The sequence below is a fragment of the Taurulus bubalis genome, assembly GCF_910589615.1.
Source record: "Taurulus bubalis genome assembly, chromosome: 11".
In the NCBI taxonomy this organism is placed as follows: Eukaryota; Metazoa; Chordata; class Actinopteri; order Perciformes; family Cottidae; genus Taurulus; species Taurulus bubalis.
The window spans coordinates 11,766,751-11,791,977 of NC_136599.1; the positions used below are offsets into that span (position 1 = coordinate 11,766,751).

General features: G+C 41.0%; 1 protein-coding gene across 1 annotated transcript; it reads right to left on the reverse strand.

The window, feature by feature from the left end:
* rgs19 (regulator of G protein signaling 19) lies at positions 1–24,044 on the reverse strand (the record flags this gene model as incomplete). The annotated part of the gene is made up of 5 exons (XM_079226110.1): positions 23,881–24,044; positions 7,387–7,559; positions 5,302–5,382; positions 2,717–2,951; positions 1–189 (listed from the first exon to the last, which is right to left on the reverse strand). The coding sequence occupies exons 1-5, from the start codon at positions 23,935–23,937 to the stop codon at positions 1–3; spliced, it is 735 nt and encodes a 244-aa protein (XP_079082236.1). The 5' UTR covers positions 23,938–24,044.
* Positions 24,045–25,227: the final 1,183 nt, after the last annotated feature.

A 25,227-nucleotide genomic window follows, 5' to 3' on the forward strand; every position in this document is an offset into this window, starting at 1 on the left:
CTAGGACTCAGAAGAGGTACGCGATCCGCCGTGAAGGAGCGACTTGTAGATGCTGGAGGAGAGGAATCGTGGGTAGGAGTCCCTGTGCATCAACGTGTAGATCTGTAGCTGGGCGTCTTCAAACGAGAGAGTTGATGGGTCCTGCATCTTCCTGTTGATCACCTCTCGAACCCGGGCATCCAGACTCACCTGGAGGGACGTTACATTTAGTTTAATGAAGAGAGAAGACAACACATTAAAGGACATGCCACTTTATTTTCTGTTGATACACATTGTTGTTGTTTTTTAAAAAAGAGCTTGTAGTAAAGCATTAAAAGAGGTTTCAAACTAGGATGCTGTACTTAAAACTCATACTGCACCTATAAATGTGTCTCTGAACTCTCAGACCTGGACTCGCTGGCTGATTAAAGTCTGAAGTTGTTGTGTGCGCTGTAGTTTTGTTTATTATCTTCCATAGAGGCCTGAACACATACAGTTATCAGCACTGGGACACACTCGCTCACTCACTCACTCACTCACTCACTCACTCACTCACTCACTCACTCACTCACTCACTCACTCACAAGGGCCCCACAGACACAGCACCAGCAGATATTTATAGCAAGCTGTCTCCTATGTTTTCTCTCCGCTCTTATTTAGGAAAGACACACACACAAAGAGAGATAGGCATCCAACCAAGGTCAGACAGGCAGACACCCTGGCATGCATCTTCTCCGCCAGACTCTCACGTCTGGATAGCGCTGTATTCTAGTGTGTGTGTCTATAAAAAGCCTCTACTGCCAGAAGTAGATGAGCAGCAATTTATAGCTTCCTATGAACACACTGTACACAAATACTAACACACATGCAGACAATACATGCCAACACACACACACGCACACACGTGATGCAGCCTGACAAGCAATGCCTACAGCGCTCCAACTAAATAAAACACACACACAGATAAAAATAGCACTAAAGCCGACAATGCTTCCCCCATTTCTCACCAGCAACACAACTTGAACACATTCATTGTGTATTTGTACTACAGTCTGTCTAAGTTTATCACCAGCAATAATCACTTGGTCAATCAGCAGGGCTCACATTTCTTGAGGTGGGTGTTGGTGTGAACACTGTGTGCATAACAGCTGACAAATGAAAACCACTAAATCACAGCATGAAACTAAATTCAGTGTAAAAAAGGTGCAGTGTGTAACATGTAGCCACATGCTCCAAATCAATAGGTGTCAGACTTTCACCTCTACTACTCGGTTCATGCCATCTTGATTTACAGTCGTCAGTTATAAAAAAACAACAATGAACTGCTAAAACTCTGAGAGCTGGTAAATATAACGTTGCTTCACTGAAGGCGTCAGCCTCTAGTTTAGGTTAGTCATCTGTGAGTTTGTGCCGCTAACCGGACTAGAGGCTGAATGGTTCGGGCCGTGTACGCCTCGACAGTTTGCTTATTGGACGAAATCCAAAGTGGCAGAAAGGGGAAAACATTGGTGTGGATAGTTTTCCCTTTTCTGCCACTTTGGATTCAATCCAATAATAAAATACCAAAAATGTACACATAACCTGCATCTTCAACATGATTGACAAACTTTTAGGTCAGCTCTACTTCTTTGTCCTCTCATGTTGGATTGAGGTCAGACTGGACGGTGACTCACTATCGCCTCTCAAGGTACAAGTGGTGTTACAAGACAGGAAGGGACGAGGATATTTGTTATTAAAAAAAATACATGTTTTGTGAGGTCACAATGACATTTTACCACCAAATTCTCAAGGTCAAGTGGACGTCTGTGCCAAATATGAAGAAGTTCCCTCAAGGCGTTCAAGAGATACTGCATTCACAAGAAAAACAAACTGCCAACACAAAAATATAATGTCATGGCTAACGCTGGCGCGGAGACATACAAAAACAAAATGATTCATGACCTGGGGAGCAGGGACATGCTCAGTAAATTTCACAGCATGGTGTCAATCCATTTTCCAAATAGGATGTCTTGCCTGATGATGGCTCTACTGGAAACCATCAGCTCTGTGGTCCATATACATTAATAAATAAATAAAAGACCTGACAACAAGCAGCGTTGCCTGATCATCCTAAAGTGATTAATTTGCAATACAGTCTTGAAACTTAAACAATGACATAAACCAGGGGTGTCAAACTCATTTTCACCCCTGGCCACATCAGCATCATGGTCGCCCTCAAAGGGCCGTTGTAACTGTACAGTGGCGGGCCGTGGATTTTCTACCGCTTTCAGTGGATCAGCTGTCTGGCGCACTGAATTAAATAAATGGCACTCTGCTGCATTAAAAGCTCCCTTCAAAATAAAAGTACAGGATTTTTTTTGCCCGTGACCGACTGAAAACGGGCCACATAAAATGACATGGCGGGCTGGATTCGACGGGCCTTGGGTTTGACACCAGTGACATAAACCTTTAATCTTTATACCTTTAAAGAGTCTGAAACCGTCCAGGGACCCCCCATCTTTCTCTTGATGCATTCAAGGGAAAGAAGGGTCTTGCAAGATTTAACCCAAAGGTTCCAGAGAGCATTGCATTTGTGAGCTCCTTCATGAAAACAAATCTAATCTACGCTCAACGCTAAGAATGTTCACTTTGTAGGAAGCTGCCCTGATCAGCTGAAACTCGCTAAACCAGCAGGATGGTCCTTCAAACCGTTTTGTAAAAATAGAAATAAGCCGCAATGACCTCACGGCACTCCTACCTCTTTTGGCGACAGTATGGAGATGTAGTCCTCGTAGATGGAGTTTGCTTTCTCCTCAATGGCGCTCTTGTTGATTTCCTGTTTGAGGTCTTCGCAGGCCAGCCAGAACAGCATGTTCTCCTCACTGTATTCCGTCCGCAGGAACTCCCGAAAAACATTTCGGCCCGCGGGGTTCCTCATCAGCTTGTCGAAAGACTGAGACCACAGACGGATCTCTTCCGCCGAGGGTCTGGCGCTGAAGAACGAAGAGTGGGAAGATGGTTCATTCCTTCTTTATTTATTAATTTGTTGTTTAATGATGGTCGTGGTCCAAAGCTCACGCCGTGTACACAGCTCGCTGATAAAAACTTGAGAAATGGTACAGAAGTACTATCCCACTAAGCATTGCAGTTGATCACGCTTCTGATTTAGTTTCAGTCGTGTGTTGTGTTTCTAGTAACTGCTATTTTATCTTTCAATCAGCACCGCATCCGTGTGTCTGTATTGTTTTTGAATGTGAATTCAATCCTGTATTCACAACTAAAATTAGAAAGCTCTCAGTAGAGCAAACACCACCAATAAAGCTAGACTATCCTCTATATTGTGTTAAAGTAGTACGCTTTCTGAATCTACATCTGCACCAAAATACACATAGTGATAGGAAATCAGGGACAAGTATCTTTATTTTCATAGGCTCCAGAGACCAAATCCTAATGACATCCGATCTACCACCACTAACAGGTCAAAGGTTCTAACTGAGCGTGCTAAAACTCACCTTTGGAACCAGGGTAGGAAATTTACATATTTTTTAGGGGGCAATTTTTGCCCCCACCGACTGAAATCCAGGGGCATTTCAATACAAATTCGGGGCACTTTTTGAAACTTGTGAAATAACATTTCACCTTTGTTCAGAATAATAAATATACTTATTTAGGCTTGCAATATATGAGCAATTGTCATCAAATGGCAACAATAAGACTATTAGGCAGTAGTCTACAGATTCAAAGTGTTTTCTTTGATTTTTTTGAACAAAAGAACAAACAGAAAACATAAATCAGACAATCATATTCAATTTTATTCTTATTTCTTTCTGGTAATTTATTGTTATTACATTTTTTTAAACAACTATTAACAATAACTTTTTTTCTTTCTTTTTTTATAATTTAAAATTATATTTATTGATTTTTTTGTTACCTTAATCACGTTGTACCTACTAGGGGTGGGAATCACCAGAGGTCCCACGATTCTATTTTATACTGCGATATATTGAGTATTGCGATTTATTATTATTAAAGGAAAACTTTGTCAACATATTGTATCTAAGAAGATCAAGTTTCATCTCACTTTAATCATTTTTATTGCAGAAAATGTGATTGTCAAGCAGACAAACTGACCAACATGCCATCAGTGCAACAGCTGTGCAGCAGCACCGCTACGAGCAACAGGAAGTCCAGACGGTTGATTTAAACGTGGACGGCGCATTTCTAATTTCTAAGTTCATTACATTTCTAAGTTCATTAAATTATCATAATTACTAGAGGAAATTATGGGGGCATTTTTTGCCCCTCTCCTAGTGATATCAGGGGCAAAATGATATTTCTTAGGGGCAGTTTTGCCCTTTGCCCTCGCGTATTTCCGACGCTGTTTGGAACCATGCTCATTTGAATCTGTAAGGATATTAGTATGCTATGTATATATCAGGCGGAAACCTTCGGTTATGAAAAGGGAAGCCAAAGAGGAAGTGCCTTCAACTTTCATTTTTTTCTGATGGCCATCAGAGGGCAACTTCTATGCTTGTGAGAATGAAAACCTACTTCTGACTTTACTTCCTCAGTAAACTTGTAAATATGAGTTTATGTTCTCAATCGCTAGTTTCAAGTCTTCTTCAATACACTATGATGTACATTAAGTAAATTATGTTCCCATTTTGAGTAAAATAGACAATAAAGCAGGGTATTCTTAATGGATGTGGCTCGTTTGTGATTGACAGGTCGCTACGACAGCTTGGTCTGGTCTGGGAATCTTACAACTTTAACCCTTTCATAGTGTGTTTTCAGTTCATGAAAGTTAACTGTTACATTCTGGTAGCCGAAATATGTCTAAAAAAAACAAGATGGCGGCAGCCAAAATGCTGAACTCGAGGCTTCAAAACCAAAGTCCACAAATCAATGGATGATGTTGAGGTGTCTTTGTCTACTATGAGTTTCCAAGTCTAACCAAGATGTCATCACTTCATCTTGTTAAACATTTGTGTGAAATTGTCATTATTAGCATCTACATTTTATGGCCAAAAATGTGTTTTGTGAAGTCACAGTGACCTTGACCTTTGACCACCAAATTCTAAACACTCCATTATTGAGTCTTAGTGGATGTTTGTGCTAAATTTGAAGAAATTCCCTCAAGGTGTTCCTAGAATATCGCATTTACGAGAAAGGACAGACCACCTGAAAACATAGTGCCGAAAAATCCTGCATTCACACCAAAAAATAGCCACTGTTTTTTGGTGTGATAACCTCATCTACAAAAATGTAAATACAAAAATCAAAATATTTTCAACAAACTTTAAACCAAACAAAATTATTGTGTGTTAGTGCTTGCAGACTCACCAGGCTTCACAGTTTGGTATGGTTTCCATCTTTGTGTCCTGTGATATTCTCTTCCTCCTCCTCCGCCTCTCCTCTTCATTCCTGAGAGTGAGACTGTCATGATGACACTGCTCTCGGACAGGAAACACACACACTTGACCACAGCTGACAGAAGAGTAATTGCTCTCAGAACTATAAACACATGTGCAGTCACCTACAACGATGTTACTACCCCATTTAATGACAACACTAACCAAAGCTATGTTAACAGCAGGGTAAAGCAGCAGGTACAGGTGTCAACACCTTCTCTGTGTGTGTTTGTGTGTGTGTGTGTGTGTGTGTGTGTGTGTGTGTGTGTGTAACACACAGAGAGAGAAAGACAGCTATAAATAATGAGTTCCCCTATGGGAACTATAGAGACCTAATCATTGCACAACTACTGTCTGACTAGTGTCTGGAGACTCGGTGTGTTTCATGGTGAACCGTTCTGTTCCGAGCTCTTCCTGTGCGTGTTAGCGTGTGTCATTGCAGCCACAGTGGGATGACAACAAACAAATGGCTCTGGAGTTCAAAACAGACTGGTATACCGCAGTACATCTCAAGTCTGGTGGAGGCCACAGATGGTCAAAGGTGAATAAGTTCAAAACGTATTTTGTATCAGAAGACAATATTTACCTGTACCTTGTAAAAAATTGAAGTTTGTGTCAATGCTTGAGTGGCTGAAGATATACTAAGAGGCCTTTGTTTCCAGCGTCTGATGCCGGTAGAGATTGTTGCAAGTCACACTGTTCAGGCAGACGACGCTACACTGATTTAAAAACTAATTTGTGCAACGGTCCACAGCAGAACAGCTGGAACCAGAACCACAGAACCGTAGTCTGCCTTTACCAGAAACTGAAACTTGACTTTATTAGGTCCTTATTTCATTGTTGTTACTTAATGAATAAATAAAGAACACGTCAGTAATACTCAATAAGCAGACATATTACAATACTGCTGACACACACTCCTGGAGTTGTACTGCCAAAATGTCTGCCAACGCCATTGGCCTTCATCTCGCTGTGGGGCGGGTGTTTAGTTGTGCCTGTGTGGCTTTGCCTTTAAATTTAAAAAGGAACAGAACTCCACTCTCTGCTCTCAGGTTGTGAAATACCAACGTTTTGTCACAGCCCTCTGGATCTGATACCGCCACACAAGACACATGTTAACGTCTGTGAGACCACTGGACTTCAGGTAACACTTGGATGTAAAACCATTCGCGCGAACACAGCCACTACTCCGGCTGCCCGTTCAGGTCGGGGTGGATGGATGGGTCAAACACGAGACTGATGACATAAGAATATGATTAAAGTGATGCATTGCTCAGTCCTACGTTTGTTTGGAATGACTATCAACATAACGTATTGTGATTCTTATCAATAGTCTCTTACAAGCTTATTTAACAGCAGAGGTAAAGCTTTCATGAAGTCAGCTTATTATTATTATTATTTCAAAGTAGGCTACCCAATACTAAAAGACTTCATCAGCTCTTTGCATTTGTGACGACAAATCAAAATACTTTCACAGGTTTAGTTACAGGTGGAAGCGTAATCTATAATATTATTATAATATATAATATTGAGACAGTATTATTCATAATAAAGCTCAGGAAGAATGTCAAACTTGCTTAGTTTAAAAACTACATCACACCACCTCTGTAACGATCCATGCTATTTCCTGTCTCCTCGGATTAAAAGGAGCCTATAAATGGTTGTGGTGTTGGTCTGCCATGACAGGGATTGCCCAACACCTGGTAGTGTGTTCTGCTCCCAACATCCAAGCTAACTGTCTTATTATATCAGCATGTGATATAATGTTTGCTATGGATATAATTAATATTAGTCAAGTGTAGCATCCACCCTCCATCCCCCCTCAAGTTAGCACTCTTAGCTCTGAAGCTTTATTCAAAAGCCTCAATAAAGGAACGTAAAAGATGACATTCGGTAAGGCCCTGCAGGACAACAGTACTTGTGAGTATTTGCTTACGTAAGAGGCTTCACATATGTGTGCCAGGTTTGTGTGTATTTGTCTGTATACATGCAGTGTGTGTGTGTTCTGGTCTCCTACCATGAGCAGCTGCAGCAGCAGCACCAGCAGAAGCAGCAGGCGTTGGGCCGTTGGGAGTTCTGCGTCGTGGTCATGCCCCGCCCCCCTCCCGTCCCGCTCAGTGCCGAGGTCTCGCTGCGACCTCCCCCCATCGCCAGCTCGCCCCCTCGCTCGGCCGGGATTGGACCTGTGTACTGCAGAAACACAAACAGATGTGATTTATTCGAAACTATCTTTTAATTACTCAAGTAAAAGCACCAATATCACAACCTGAAGAAAAAAATCCCCCCCACAAAATGCATTAATGCACCTGAATGAACTATTGTTAATTATTGTTGTAGCAGGTCACGGTGGAGGTGAATAGCTCCATGCCTGCTAGTCCCCGCTGGGAGCCAACACCTGCACCACCCTGCTGGAGGAAAGGGCGGCACGGGAGGACCCGGACTGCTGCAGTACAACTAGCTGTTCAAAAGGGACCGCTTTTGTCCACAGGGACCACCAATTCATTTTGATGATTTTTTTGTTCTTTCGTCATATGCTTTTCCATGTAGGATCTTAAAATGAAAAGAAATGACCAAATATAGTTTCAAGTAAACATCGTGGAGTAAAGAATATTCTCCACATACTTCTACTTGTAGAATGAAGTAGCAATGAATGGGAATACTCAAGAAAAATGACTTAAGATGTGGCATGTGGCGTTTAAGTAGAAACCAATCAATGCTCAGATGACTTTGAGGCTTTAAAGACATTCCAAAGATCTCAGTCAGCATCTTGCTGTATTATTGCATCTGTGGAGCTTGAACCAGAAAGCTGTTGTTGACAGTCGATGATGTTCAGGTCAATGCAACAAAGCCACATCCAGAGGACAATAGCATGCAGAAAAAATAACTTTTAACATGTTTCTGATGTTCCAACATATCGCAATGTGTTTTACTATGGAGAAACTTGAGCTCCAACAACACCACTCATGTTCGACAGAAGCTAAACATTGGTCTAAAAATGATCTTCTTTGTTTACAGTAATTATAGCAAGGTTTCACAGTGAGTGAGTGTGTGTGTCTGTGTGTGTGTGTTTTCTAATGCTACACATAGCAAGTTTGCCGTTAGAGATGATTGATGAGTAGAAGTTCACAGTGAAGGATCTAAAGTCATTTAATAACAGAATAAATGTTTTTTTTGATTACATTAGTCTCTATTCTGCCAGACAGTCTTTACCACACTACTGTCTCTGTGACACAGAGGTGTTAATGGTATTAATAATGAAATTGTAAATTAAGGCGGAAGAGAGAGAACTGGAGAAGAAAGAGAGTATTGTCAGTTCAATGAAGAAGCACATTTTAGCGACTCGAAGGCATGAGCACTGCTTTGCAGAGTAACCTGCTTTGAGGCTTGAAACACACTCTTTTTTCTTTTCAAACTGAGAGTGAGATGGGCAAAGACGGGGATTGAGGAGGAAAAAAGACAAAGGTTATCTGATGTGTGACAGCAAGACAAGGAGGAATACATACATGGATTGGCAGAGGGAGATACAGAGAGAAATAAAAAAGGGTGAGAGATGTTGAAAGACAGCAATAATATAGATTTTAGAGTACACGGGGGAGAGAGAATGAGAGAAACAAGAGATTTGCTAATTTAGAGAGGGTATGGAGGAAGAGAGAGACACCATGAGGAATAGAGGAAGTGAAAGAGAGCGGGTGTGGAGACAGAGCGGGCAATGTGATGCATCATGTGATTGAGCTGTGATCACACACACACACACACACACACACACACACACACACACACACACACACACACAAATACACAAAGAAAATCACACAAACACAGGTTTCTCAACTTTAGGTTTTAGATTAAGGACAACAAGTTATTTTTTGACATATATTCTCTTTAAAGCTCCCTTCATTGTCCTGTACTAAGATTGTGGCACTTGTTCTTGGGACAAATGGGCCAGAACGAGTTAAGAAACACAGCCATGTGGGCAAATATGTACACACCGTCCGGCACACAGTGTACATCATGTGCTCACATGCACAAAAAGACAGCCAGTATACATATGCAGAATGAAAAGGCACACAAGTGACATCCATACGCAAACATAAAAGGTGCATTCAGACGTAAAAGAAAAGTAAGCCAATACACACTGTGTGTGTGTGTGTGTGTGTGTGTGTGTGTGTGTGTGTGTGTGTGTGTGGATAATTCCATCTAGATGCTATCATCATCAGATTAGGTGCTTTTGCTTTTTTTTTCTCCATTTCTCTAAAATTATGAAACTGCAGCTCAGCTAACATTAGCCTCCAGCTGTCGACTCTCTCTCTGTGTGTGTGTGTGTGTGTGTGTGTGTGTGTGTGTGTGTGTGTGCGCCAGCGCAGGGACAGAAGTGGGCAGCTGATCTATATGTGTGTGTGTACTTGATGTCAACACTCAGAGCGGGTGAATGTGGCACATTTTGACCTGCAGTACTGTGGTTGGCCACCGGGGAGCACCTTGACACCCTGACGCCACTACTAGCTCTTACACTCACGGAGAAAACTCACTGAGTAACAGATGCTAAGAAAAGGGGGATAGGTCTTCAGGCTGTATAGTGACCATAACACTGCCAACAAGAAAATAAACATGACTTAAAAATATTAAGTTAACTGGTATTTTTCTCTGTTAGTGTGTTTCAGAAAGGCAGCCAGCTGTGTGCTGCTAACAGGGTGAAAAACACACACAAAATACATCACACACCTTTAGAAACACACCCACACACCAGTGCTGGTGTCACAATTTACCTGCACTGTCAGATAAAAGACAGGAACATTCCCTTCCTCTCTTTTTATCACTGTCACATCTTTTATAACACAGAGCTATCACGTTTCTGCCTTTGTGCATGTGTGTTTTTGAGAAAAGGCAAGTCTGTACAAAAAATGTGTTTGTGCTTAAATTAATGTTTTCCGGGAGGTGATGACTGAACATGAGAAAGTTCATGTCAGTTTAGCTTAGAAAGAAGAAAGCAAGAACAAAGGATAAGAAAGAAAAGAGACGACTGAGAAAAGGACATGAAGTAAGAAAGATGCCATAGTGAACAGTTCCTTTTGAGCAGATGTCTCACTTCCTCTTGCTCCACGTGAATTTCAGTGTGTGTGTGTGTGTGTGTCTAACAGGATTTGGGTCGGAGTGTTAATCTGATTAATCTAGATGACATTAGAATGCAGAAAACCACACACACACACACACACACACACACACACACACACACACACACACACACACACACACACACACGCAGAAATTCAAACGAGAAAAGTTGAAGCAGGGCTGCAACAATTAATCAAATACTAATCGAGATAAAGATTTTGGCTTTCCACAATTAAATGAACACGATCGATTGTAACATTGACGTCAAAAATGTGTGCCCTGCTTTTAAAAAACTCCTTCCTAAACTAACAGCGAGCCACCAGGGGGCGATTGAGACTTTTGGGGAGCTGTCCTGCAGAATGCTTCGGCTGCAGTTCAAAGTAGAACAGCAGTATACTGTATTTGACACATTTAGCACCATTTTATAGAAAGGGGCAGCTAAAATGCACTAAATTCTGATGAAGAAGACCTTAATGGAAGTCTCATATTGATGCAAATATTTTTTAATTAGCAGAAATGTAGCACAACGTGAAAGTGAAAGCTCCGTGGATTTTATTTGAGATCAAAATGTTTGGGTACATTTTGGTTTAGCTTCAAGGAAAGGCACTGAGTGAGACCAAGTCTTCTTTTGACACATTTGTACATTAGCAGCAATGTAGCACAAAAGTACTTTAAAATGTAATTAACCTGTACGTGAACGTGCATCCAAATAGTTGCGTCACTAAAATCAAGAAATAATCTGTGATAAATAATCATATTGATCAAAGTAATCGTGATTAGCATTTTGGCAATAATTGGGCAGCACTTGAAGCCAGTGTCCCATGAACAAGCTGGCTAACCAGCTAGCCAGCTGCTAAATGAGTAGAATGTGTCAACTTTGCTTCATTCGCATAGTCGGCGTAGGAAAGCACATCCCACGCATCAAGGCAAGTGTTGAGTGGCACAATATGACCAATAGTTAAATAACATGTCTTTGGTTTACTATATCTGGACTGTTTGAGTTTTGCCTTTGTGAAAGTAATCAGCATCAGTTGATTGAATCAAATTTAAACAATGTGTCATCCTCGCCTTGGTTGAAGAAGCTGGCAAGTTCCTAATAGATTGATGCCTGTCATGTTTGATGACCTGAATGACACAATGTTAAAAATGTATTTTGAACTTTCTTAACATGAATGTATTTATAAGGACAAAACTAGCAAATGTATACTGTATATTTAAGGACAGATGCATGCAGTTCTGTGCATGTCAATCAAACATCTATCTACAGGTCAACTGTGCTGTGATCCCCTCTTTTGTACTTTTTGTGCCATTTTGGCATGCTCTGGCAGGACAGATGGACTCACACACCATGCCAGTAAAGCAAGATGACATTTAAATTCAGAGAGAGGAACTGCTGGCCATTTGTGTAATGTATGTTTGTCTACCAACACACACTCAAATACACACACGCATCTGCACCTGCCAACAGGGTTTAAGTAATTAAACATTCATTTGAAGTATTAATCTGAGAGATTACTGATTCGTAATCTCACCACCTGATCGCCAACAGCCCTATGTGATTTGTGTGACAGTGTTGGGGGGGTCACTATGGTAGATCGAGAGAAAGAAAGATGAAATGAAAGGGGGATATATGACTCAAACTATTGTATTGTTGTGATTTAATGAAACTAAGTCATTTTCATCAATCTCTGGACAAATCGCCATGGGAGTGTACAGTAAAACACGAACGTCCAATCAACTGGTTGCTGTGAATTGAATGAACGCTCACGACAAAATGTGAGCGTTTTAGATTAACAGAGCTGCAGCAGCAGCAGTTTGACTTACAGATGTAAATATTGTCACAAACTGGCAAACACAAGGAATGTGACAAGAAGGGAGCCAATATAAGATAAACATGAAACAAAACACAAACTAAGAAACTAAGGTTAACTCAGATAAACCACAGAAGTGTGTCATATCTTTTTGCAGTGTTTGAAGGTGCTGCAGGATGGATGTTAGCTGCAGGAAGAAAGCGAGAAGGATTGGCCACATGGCCCTGCTTTAATAGCATGAAGACACAGGTGAGTCTAATCAGCTAACGACCCTCCCTCATCAGCCAGCTGCCTGTTTTTAAGGCGGGCCAGGACAGTGTGGGAGGAGCATCACAATATGACAATAAGCGCCATCTACAGGCAATGGAAATAAAGACTTCTGTATTTTAGACACGAGCAACCTACAGGTGACCTTTTTTTTTGTTTACTGCTGTTGCTTGTCTGCGTTTAATGTTTTACATTATAGAAAGCTACAATGTAGGAGTTTTGTTAACTATAGCATATTTTTTTGCTGAATACTGAGAGTGCAGAGTTCACTCTGTACTGTGTCATTGAGGACAAAGGACACACTGGTGAGGAAAGGAGGGGACGCGCCACATTTGTTCAATTCTCTAAAAAGTGAAATAAAACTGTAAACTGTTTTACTTGTATTTATTTATTCTGCATACTTGTGTTGTCTATTATTTTATGTCTGCCTGTTGAATGCTGCTTTTCGCACCATCCTGATCATGAGGTCTACTTCCTGGACCCTGATTGGTCAGAGTGCTACATTTAGGGATAGTCTGTGTTAGTGTCTGTAACGAGAATCCCTGGATATTATAAATTAATCTGAAAGTTTCTGTCGTGGGCCCAGCATAATGTGTTTCTGTGTACTGAAGGGACATATCACATGACATGGTTAAGCTATGTTTGAGTATGAAATGATATAATATACTGATATACAAATGTTTTGGAAAACAATGTGATTCACACATTTAAGTGATAACGTGCAAAACAGTTTTTAATAATGATCTTTATTTAAATATTTTACAAAGATTTCTTGTAATGTCGAGACTATCATTTTAAACTTAACGACTAATAGCATCCCATGGGTCTCTTTTATGTTATTTTATTTCCATATCTGAGGCGAATAAAATATGACAGCTCCTTTGGCATTCTTTTCCTGCAGAAGTTCCTTCACTTCATCACCATTTTTTTTACACGGGCGATAAATTACGAGCAAACCTGACTAGATGCTTCCGACTATGTTATCTGTGGTCATGTACAGAACGTCAAACTCAGAGGTTTTTTCACAAACACAAGCTTTGTTTATCAGTCCGGTTGCAGTCGACACGTTTAATAGCTTGCAGCCATAGACGCTGCCGGTCTTTCGGCATAAGGGGTGACCGTGTTAACTGGTGACTCTCAGTTGAATGCGTATAATTACTCGAAGTGACGGCAGCTGTTGAAAACACAAACAGAACATGCAAGTGTTTCCTCTCATGCTTTACATTTTAAATATTGTTGGAATGATAACCATTTACGTAAATTACTACGAGTAAAAAGGCTCAGCTGACAGTCACAAGTTAACTCGCTCACTCTTTAAACTGTAACACCTGGTGCTCTGAAACGAGCGTGATACTGTCTGAGTTCTGTCGAACTGTCAGGACAGAAACGGTATCTCAATCTCCTTCTACCTGACACTGAATTATGGATGAAGATCTTTTCTTTAGTGCATACTGACTAATCATTTTTCTTGACTTATGTAACACTGCTTCCGTGGAATTTCAACAGTCATCAGGTGAGGAGACACTGCTAAATAAAAGGAGCCTTCAAGTTTGCCGGGAACTTATTCATTTAAATTAGATCTCCAAAGATTAAGGTGAAACTAAAACAAGCCAGCCCAAAAGTCTACAGTCTACCCCCAGAGATATTGAATAAAAAAAAATAAAAAAAACACCAAGAAGCACAGAAGATCAGCAAATATTCACATCACTAGGCTCGTTAGTTAGAGCTGCGCCTCGCCTGGAATCCAGATGAGAGCAGGCGGCCGCAACAGGAGGCGTTGACAAAAAACTGCGATCAAGTCGGACAGTTGTCAGCTGTCAGCTGTGTATACGCAGGAAGTCACAGAAAAAATGACTTCCTGTTAGTTCCGAACATTTGTTTACTTGTAGTTTACAGATCACGTTTGGATTTATTATATGTGTTTATAAATATATATTTATGTAGAAATGAGTGTGTAGCTGCATCCTTTGGTCTTTTGATGTCTGCCTGTGAAATACATTACTAGTAGTTTTGATGTGTGTTGTATAAATACGATTTTGTATTAACAACCACACAATAAATGTTTTTAGATCAAACATGAGACTAATAGTCAATAATCCAGCGTTAAGTATTACAACTACACATAAAATAAGAATTTTCTACAACACATGGTGTTTGCTGTCAGATCTAAGAGCCAATCAGCTCCCTGATGTGGCGACAGCCAGGCGCTTCCCATCATGCACTGGGCCACGCAGTCGTTGGAAAGCAACTGCGGCGGCTGACTCTGAAATCGACGGTGACTTGGTCTCGTGAGAGTATCGTTGACCACGTGTGCATGACGTCAGAGCAAGTCGGGAGCAAGTCGGACACAAATCTAACCGGCATGCATTGCGCGCCGATCGCCGCCGATCGATTCTGCGCAGAACTGGCTCATCTCGAACGAGCCTAATGTTTGACATTTTTGCTGAACAACTGCAACAATCAAACACACGTATGTCTCTTCACTCGGTTGACACCAAGACCTACTATGTTGTCTGGAAGTCCATCACCTTTGCAACATCTTATTTTCAGCACTAGAATGAGCTCACTTAAAATAACCGTATAAAATTACCTTCTGTGACCTCTAGGATAATTACAGTCTCATAACTTGACAACCACAGACAATAGACCAATGGGCAATCAAAGTATGTATGACTGTACACTGTATACGGACAACAAAGTTTCCAAAAAAGAAGCACATGAATCTTTCTTAAAAGTTTCTAATTCCCAGCATGCATTTTTTTTTTTCCGATGGTGTTCCTCAAGGAGCTCCTGCCCTGACACGTTAAACACTGCTAACGATTTGCTAATGCACCGTTTAACACACACAAACACACACACACGGTAAGTCGGTCTATAAATCCGGCCTAACAGCGCTCTGTGATGACAGATTCAAGGTTTTTCACCAGAGGGCTGTGCCGACAAACTCCAAAAATCATCTATGGACATGCCTGGCTAAACACACGCACACACTGTCTGGATAAACATCAAGCTACAACTGCTCACATGTGCATTCAAAGTTACAATACACAAACACACTGCGATCCACACACAATTGCAACAACACACACACACACACACACACACACACACACACACACACACACGTGTCCACTTATATTCACACACAAACACACACCCTTTTCAAACGGATCTCACTTAACCAAACAAGAGGACGTTTACAGGTCCTTAAAAACCCTTGAAACACAATCAATGTCCCAAATGAGCAAAACGAAACATACAAAGACACAAAATTGCCAAATGCCATTTTCAGTGCCTCGGCTCCATTGTCATGGGGTGGAAGCACAGATCTAAGAAGCAAATCAAAACAAAACTCCATCTCTTTTGTCATTTGGGTGAACTGATCCTTCAAACACAACGTCTTTTAGTTTTAGTGTCTCTTAGTTGTCAACTCAAAGCTTTGATCCCTGCAGAGGATGACAAGAATGTTCCCATAAACAGTCATATGTTCTATGTTCTGTCGACGCTGAAGCTCTGCATGTTCATTCTGTTTGTATCTCTGGCCCAGATCAAGGTTTACAATAGCAGTGTTTACATCACTCCTCAAAAATTCCTCCAACACACTTGCAACACTTCAACATGTTCAATGTCAACATACAACTACAAATTACTTAACATTACAGGTCAACATTTTCCATTGGCAACATTTTACTTCAGGATTTATAATCTTCATTGTGGTGGGTGGACATAGGCAGTCTTCCTCAGAAGAAAATTATATTTACATCTAGCCCACAATATCTCATTGGGAAATATTAGACTTTTAACTTCACTTCTTTTCGAATATGTTCTACGAGATATTTAACACACTTTCTTTCTGTTTTAGTTCATTGTACAAGAAATGTAATGCAATCACCTTTGGTTTTAAAAATATTGTGGAAAGTCTTCAAATTAATGTAAGTGTGCTGCAGCCTTACAACAAGTTTAAAAAATAAACATTAAAACAATCACGTGACTTTTGTCATTTCTTGCAAAACTGCCAAATCTGACTCTTCAATCTCAGATGCCGGAGCATCCAAACCTCCCTGCTGTCATCCGTATATCAAGTCTCATTGCATACTGAAATTAACGAATTTTAAAAAGGATTAGTGTTTAATTGAATGGTAAAATTCCTACTGTATTATTTCCTAGTTTTACTGTAAGTGTAAAAATGTGAAGATTCCACCTTAATTTGTTTAAATAGCAGTTGTAAAGGCATCAAGATAAACGGCAAACAATGAACTAAAGAAAGCCAAAGCCTGAAAGTCTGAAGTCCATCTGAAACTTTATGATTTGGAAAATATGCATGTTATTTATCTTATCTTTATCTCTATCAGCCAAAAAAATGTGAAAACTGCATATCCCCAAGATGTCCCCTTTTCAGGAACTGAGACCAACAGTCTTGTTTGAAGACTGATGACAATGCAGTTTCAAGTTTATCTAACAGGGTGTTGAAAGAGTTTCATCAAAGAGACAACAGAGAATGTTCTCAATAGAGGCGCCGTTAAACCACATACATCCACTTTGGGCGACACCCGTATCAAGTGCATGGACAGTCGGAGAGGGAATCAAACCACCAACGCCGGTACTGCCTTGCAAGCTCCATCGGTTGAGCTATAAAGTCACGACTTTCAAGAGTGTTCAATAACCAGCATGTTAACCCGGCAGCACACAGACACCATCCAGCAGCAAAGCTCACCAGGGACGAGTCGATTCAATGGCGGATCAAGGATGAAAAGAACTAACGGGTTCTTCTTTCTATTTTCTCTTTTGCAAATAGCGCAGTGTTTCCATCAGTCAACACGCATTCACTCCAGTAAAGGAGGAAGAGACACAAAAACCAGTCCAATGCAACAGGAAAAGAGAGAGGCAGGAAACAGAGTCAGAGGTATTGTGACACACAGGGCTTCTTGGTTTCTTTCTGAAACTTGATGAATCAGACCTGGTGTCTACACGCCCACACACAACTACCCAACCCGTCATGATTGCATGGGCCCATTCATGCCAAGTTGGCTGCAAGGGAAGAAATGCTGCGAAAACCCAACGTTTACATTCCATCTCCCTCTAACTTTGGACACCCCTGGAGTCCAGTCTGGACTTGTCAACGTCTCTCTTTGACAAGAACACCAAACTTTACAAATCTGACTATGTATCCCTAAAGCTGCATAAATGCCCCAGGCATCAATGCAGGAGATAGGAATGCGTCTTCACAGCTCTGCTGTGTCTTTAGCCGTTATTCTTTGAAAGAAAGGAGACAAAAAGAAGAGGCCAACTTTCTGTCGACCTGCTTTTTCCCTGAAGGTGTAAATTGCATGCCTAAAAGTAGTCATCTCTGTCCACATACTTTTGGACAGGGCATCTTGTTATCATAATTTGGGAACCCAAATGTCAAAGATGGCAATACTTAATGCTACACAGAAGTCACGGGACAGTTTATACCCCGGTTTAGGATAAGTGGTTTGGTCGGGTTCGGAACAGAGGGAAAGAAACATAGATGGAAAAAAATACAGATCTGTTGCAGATTTAAATTTGATGCAGTGTCATAATTAACCTTGATTTTAACCGTAATGTTGAATGACACATGATTAACAAGAAAATATAAAAATCTAGTTTAGGTTATTTGCCTGTGCAGTCCCAACTGTAGTATTTACATATCGGGTATAGTGGGTGATATGTGTCATTGTTTTTTGTTCCAGTGAGCGCAAATGAGCTGATTAATGATATAACGTAATATCGGATCAGTGCATAGACTCACGTAGTCGCTGTTACTTGATTGAGCATTTTTAGGCTATCACTATCGGTACATGAACAACTCAAGAAGAGAATAGTCTATTATTGCCATTAGCCTGAAGATATAAAAACATGGTTATAAAATGGTTATAAAAACATTTGCCAGACAGGGAAACAAATAATTTTATTGAGCCATAAATAAAAGAAAGGATAAGCAAGAAAAGGAATTTGGGAGACAAAGGGAGGAAGAGATGCAGTTGGTTTACCAGTACATCCGTCATGTCGCGAGGGCGGGCTCTCGGTTAGTGTGTGAGACGTCAGCGATGTTAGCGGGCCGAACACATGCATGTCATCACCCCTTCTGCCTCGGACCTCTCCTTTACACACACACACACACACACACACACACACACACACACACACACACACACACACACACACATACGTGCAAGTACATGTGAATATGCCACACCGAGGCACAAACAAGCACAATACAAATGCATCACAAGCACATGCAGCCGTGAACCAAAAATCCAATTTACACACATGTAAAAGGACAAAAAATGCACCAAAAATACATTTAACCACAAAAACATGAATGATGAACACAGGCAATATAATGCACAAACACACACACACACACACACACACACAAAGAAGAAGAAGAAGAGAAAAGAAGCCATAGTGAGTGTGCGTGTACCAATCATTCATCTGTCACCTTAAGGATATCTCAAAGTTAGATCCTCAATCCATCACACCGTGCTTAGAGAAAAGGCACAAAGTTTCACAAATATGATTTAAAAAGCTCAATGAGAGAAGAAGTTAACCAGTATGTGTTTCCATGAACTTCTCTTATGCAAACATTCTGAGGATGGCCTAACAAGATGATTTAATAAAGAGCGACAGAAAGTCTCGGTAGGTCACTGCTATTCCCATCAAAGATGACGTGTGTTACATTCACACAGTAAAACTCCATTAGGCGAACGATTAGGCCAATATTAACAGTACATCAGGTGCCTCAAGCTGAGAAAACTCTCCGACTTTTTGACATTCAGAAGATCTAAGGTTTTCATCTGACACCAAATGATAGATGATAAGATAGAAATGCTTTTTGTGTGTGAATTTTTATCAATTTGAAACATCAAGCAACAGCTAAAAAGAGACACCACCAGTCACTTGTGGAACAGGATGCTGATGAAAACATACACACCTCTGAGAATTGCAACCACACACACACACACACACACACACACACACACACACACACACCAATCAACTACATTAGAGGTGGACAGAAAGACAGAAACAACAAACAATTAGAGACAAATTGAATGGGGTGAGACAGAAAATGTGTGAGAGAGAGACGGAGGAAGAGAAGCCAATTTAAAAGAACTAAAACCGAAAAGAGGAAGTAAGCAACAGACACAATGAAGAAAGACGCAGGAAGAGGAAGTGTGTACCAACTGGCAACAAAAGAATGAAAAAACCTCCAGACTCCTGACTGGGTACAAGTCAGTATCTGAGATGTGGTGTGTTTCTTAATCTCAGGGTTGGGACCCCCAAATTAGCCAGAGATTTATTTTATTGAAAGCTATTACTGTTTAGTTTAGTTTATTTACTGGATCCTCATTAGCTGACGCCTTAGCGGCCGCTAATCTTTCTGGGGTCCACAGAAAGGAAAAAATATATAATACATACAAAAACGTGCAAAACATAACGTGAAACAAACAGTTAAAAATAGTGCAAACAGAATAAAAATTTAAAATAAAATAGTACAGTCAGATACCTAGTGCAGTCGAGGAATAGGATGTATGCAGTCATCCGAAAAAAATTCAAAGAAAAATCAGATGACCAAAAAAGCAAGGGAAAACGTCAAGTGGTTAATGTCCTGAGGTGCGCCTTTAATTGTTTTTTAAATGACAGATTTGTTGTAAGATATTACCTGTATGAGTTATATGAGGATATAGTAAATTCCAAGCAGCAAATTCCAAGCAGTAATTGCACGAAAAATAACTGTACGTTTGAGGAGGTTTGTTCTTGGGGTTGGAGGTATCAAGTGACCTAAGCTAGCGTTCCTTGTGTGAATGTTATGTCTGTTAAATGTATTGTGTAGCTGATGAAGAAATATTCAGGTGTCTAATTAAATACTACCTTTCTGAAAAACGTGAGAAGGCTATAGTGAAGTAGAGTTTCTACTGAGAACCATGACAGGCGAGAGTGCATACATGCTGTATTAGTTCTTATTGAACACTGGAGTGCTAATCTGGCAGCTCGGTTTGACCCATTTGTAGTTTATATATGTCCTTCTTAGCAGCTACTGACCATATGAATGGACAGTTGATCCCGTTGACTTGGTGAAGTAGAATACAACTGCTGTTGTTGGTAAATAAATCCACTAATAGATAGCCGATCACATAGCGGAGTGCATGCCTGTGATTTGTGCATTATGTGTTTGAAGCGTTTTAATTAAACTTTCCTCCTTCAGCTTGGTTTGATTGGTCAACTGAGAAAAAAGCTTTCTACACCAACCTCAACCTCACCTAGATGCCCACAAACAAATCTCACTTCTCTTTCAAGAGGATTTTTTTAAGAACCGTGCAGATTTCAAAAACCTTCTCAAAACACAAGGATTTAGGAAGTTTGCTAGCCAGCAGTTCCACAAAGACAGACAGAAGAAATGCAAAAAGACTGCCACGCACCTTCCTGTGCAATACTTTCACCCAAAGTTGTCCAGTATGATTCATGAAAAGACATTTACTACAAAGTGAAGGGATGAGGAGACTGACAGAAAGGTTGTAAAATACAATTTCTGCTCAAATGAACACAACCCAGAACCCACTAATTTCGGACTTTCCGTGTCTCCATCTAAAAGCGCAAACCAGAGGTGAGACCTCATATATGATCATAAATAAGAGTCATAATAGGAATATTAAAGTCAAACTTCATACTAAGGTTGTGATGTACAAGATAATGTATACAACAAGACTCCTACTCGGCTGCTGTAGGAGGAGGAACTTCATATTGTCAGTTTATACATAAACATACCATCAAGTACAGCAAGGTCACTATGAACTCACAAACCACAAAGGCACAGTAGGAAAAGTAAAGGAGTCTCACAGTGACTTCTTTGTCTTAACTATTCCAAATGTCAGCTGATAGGGCTGTATATTCAAATACAAAAATGTATATTGGATTGTGAAGAAGAAGAAAAAAGCAGCGCTATAAATGTCCTCATTCTGTTAAAGCAACAGGCTCTGTCTGTACCATAAGAGCAAGAGCTCACCACATCCAATGGGAACTGCACTCTCTGTTCTGAATATAATGATATTGAGTTTATAAAATGTGCTGCGTTCTACAGTGTCATATGATGCAACGTTATGGGATGCAGCCAGTGAGTTTGCATTTTAATTGAGGCATGAGGGAATGTGCCCACCAAAACTTTCAGCTGGGACTGCTTAAGAGTGCTTTGGATGCACAGAGTTATTTGTTTTATAGCTGAGACACTTTGGTTGCATCTGGTTGCTTAGGCTAGGCCCAATCACCATCTTTTTGGGCTCCAGAGCTTCGGTGGCAATCAACAGCGAACATTCAAAGCTTGGACCTGCAGCGCGCCTGCGGGACCACCTCGACCGGAGGAGTGCTTTAACTTCTCGGGTTAGTTAGCAGCACGGACTTGTGTCATTAAAGCAGTGCGTTTCCTTTACCACACTGTGAGTGTGAGCGTTGACGTACCTCAAAGTCACATTTGCTGGGCCCTCACCCCCTAAAACAGCTGCGTTTTGAGTCTGCTGTCTCCGCTCTTTACACAGTGTCTCTCCAGCAGTGGCCAGCTGCAAGCCTGTGTGTGCGTTAATGCAGCTTTTTCAATCCGCCCTTTGGCCCCGAGCCCCCCATGGGTTACTTTGCGCTTCGACATAAGCAATGTCGGCAGCGAGGGCTCTGGGGAAGGACTCAGCCAGACATTTCTCCGTTCTCACCTGAGATGGATGGCATAGGGCCGCAACTCGTACCTTTTGGATTAACGGCGTTCATTTTCTAAGGAGTCCGTTTGTTGACAGTGACGTTGTTTGTAGCTTCATTTTTTATTGAGTAAGATGCATATTCCAAAAGCTTTAGTGTGTTTTTGCAAAATTAAATACAGAAATTCCAAAATTTAAAACAGAATACCTACCAAGTAATAACCAAATATTTGGGTTCAGCCCTAGTTGTTCTGGATGAAGCCCGAAGGGACAGAGAGCGGACCTGATCGTCTGTGTGACTAATGAGATATTGCAGGGTGAGGAAACACCTCAGAGAGTTACTAATCATTGTTTTGTTCAGATTCAGATCAACTTTATTATCCCACAGAGGGGACATTTGTTTGGTCTAGAAGGCCACAGTGAAAACAATAAATACAATAGCATAACATACACAATAAGTCCATCCTTATTCTATTCAGGAGCCGCAGAAAGACCACAGCATACTCATGACAAAACACTTTTGTTTACGTCTTTGTGGCAGGCTATTTGATATGGTAAATATGCTTCCCATTGTCACAAAAAAATGAAATGCTGACCTCAGTAAAAAGAAAGTTAAACACCTATTTTGGTGGACAAGATCCCTTAAAGTCAAGTCATTCCAACAATCAACAGAACAAGGAGGTCGGAGCCCAGCACAAGGTGGTACCTCTCAATCTAGCAAATTGCATTTACAGCAGCCCCTGAACCTGCATCAGAACTGACATCACAACTGACACCACAACCTCTTAACTCTGCAGTCTACATTGAGCCACACAGGATTTATACAAACAGAAATAGCTGAAGGGAAAAAAAACTAGTTGAGATAGCTTCCATACTTTTTTTAATGTACAATGACACACTGTATCCTCAAATGTAAGCACAGTAAAGAAAACTTGCTCATGGGTTGACAGAAAGAAAAGAAAAAGTCATGGGCCAAAGTAAATGAAAGTGGAAATGGAAACAAGACTGAATTCCAATGAATGAAGTTTGATGAAACGCAGTCTGCGGGCTGGTTCGTCATGGCTGACATGTGTTGCAACTGAACCCGGTCCCCTGTGAACCACTGGAGGGTCTTTGCCTATCAACAGCAGTTGTTTTTTTTTTTTTACAAACTCACTTACAGGACATGAACTGAAAGAAAGACATTTTAAAAAAAGGAAAAAAACTTAAATAAAGTAGGAAGACCCCCTTTTTGTTATGTCTCCTCAGTTTCCCACTAATGAGCTGCGTGTGTGTTTTACGCAACCCGTTTTATGTTGGAGGAAAAAGAAGAACAGCTAAAGACGGAGACAGAAACTCCGCGAGTGTCATTAAGAAACCCGTCTCAAAGAACCGACACCTCCTCCTCTCCCCCCCACCTAAAGATTGCCTCGTTCGCTTCCCGTTCTTGAGAGAAGGAATCAAGGAGGTATGACAAGGAGGGAGGTAAGGAATCACGGAGACCGACCGTTTCCTCAACACGGAGCGAGGAAAAGCTCCGCCGCCGACTGGAGACGAGGGAAGGGGAAATTAAACTGGGACCAGCACCCCTCCCCTCTCCGCGTTCAAGCTCGTTTCTGCAGCCGATCAGATACTCACAATCTTGGCATTAATAAGGTCCGGAGGGCGGTATCCGCTGCTCTTTCGGAGGCACATCCGTGTGGCTTTTTTTTTTTTTTCTTGCTCTGCAGCTCCGCACCGTGGGGTGAGGGGGGTGGGGGGTTGTTGCGTGGATTTTTTTTCAAATTTATTTCTAAATATCCTGCCGCCGCCGCCGCCGCTGTATCGGAAGAAGAAGGAGTCCGCCTCCTCCCCCTTCTGCTGCTCTCCTCCTGCTCGGGTTTTTCCCAGAGAGAGAGAGAGAGAGAGAGAGAGAGTGCTAGAGAGACAGAAAGTGTGTGTGTGTGTGTGTGTGTGTGTGTGTGTGTGTGTGTGTGTGTGTGTGTGTGTGTGTGTGTGTGTGTGTGTGTGTGTGTGTGTGTGTGTGTGTGTGTGTGTAAGAGGGAGGGAGAGAGATCACCGCCCTGGCGGACAGAGGCGGCACAGCGCATGCGCGGATTCACGTCCATCTAAGCAGCAGGAGATCCGGAGTTCTCTATAATACAACTTTATATACTGTAGGGCTATATATCAACTTTTATTTGTTGTACACGTTATTATAAATCATAAAAGATCGTTTAAAGTAGTAATTCATGCACTATTTTACCACGCGTTTACTTTACTTCCCCACACTTTTTTTTTATACATAGGATAATAATAGTTTTTGCAATACATTATTTGTTTTTTTCACACATACAATTCAATGAAAGAAGTAGTTAGTTTAATGTTACTTAACATGAGTATTTGGGGGTTTACCATTTGCTTTGTTAAAATGGGAATTTGTTGAGTTTACTACAGGAAACTTCTTGTGTGTTATGACTGCTTCATATGATATGAGCAGATCAAGAGCAACAGGAGGGGGCGCCATACGCCAAGCAGAGAGAGAGAGAGAGAGAGAGAGAGAGAGAGAGAGAGAGAGAGAGAGAGAGAGAGAGAGAGAGAGGATGATGGTGGGGGGGTATCTAAAAAGAGATTTGGGAATAGAATTTTGCCTCTAGACATTTGCATTTGAGCTTCCAATAAAAGTCCTACTATTGTAAATGGGCACTTCCTGCATGGGTCAACTGATATAAGCACACACAATTTGTCCTCAATTCTTTTCCAAAGGTGTATCTCTCTTAAATCATTGTCCCAGTTATACACAGGAATAGTCAGAGTCACCATTTCACCTCCTTTGAATCAGCTGCCTGCAAACTGATGATCCGGGTATTGAAGTGTAAAGAAATACCCAGGAGCTGACTTTCAACATTGGATGTATTTTCTTTATTTTCAGTCGAGAGCCCCCTGCAGGTACACTGTCGCTGACACTGACCGTAGTCTGCTTGAGTCTCCACCGCTGTATGTTAT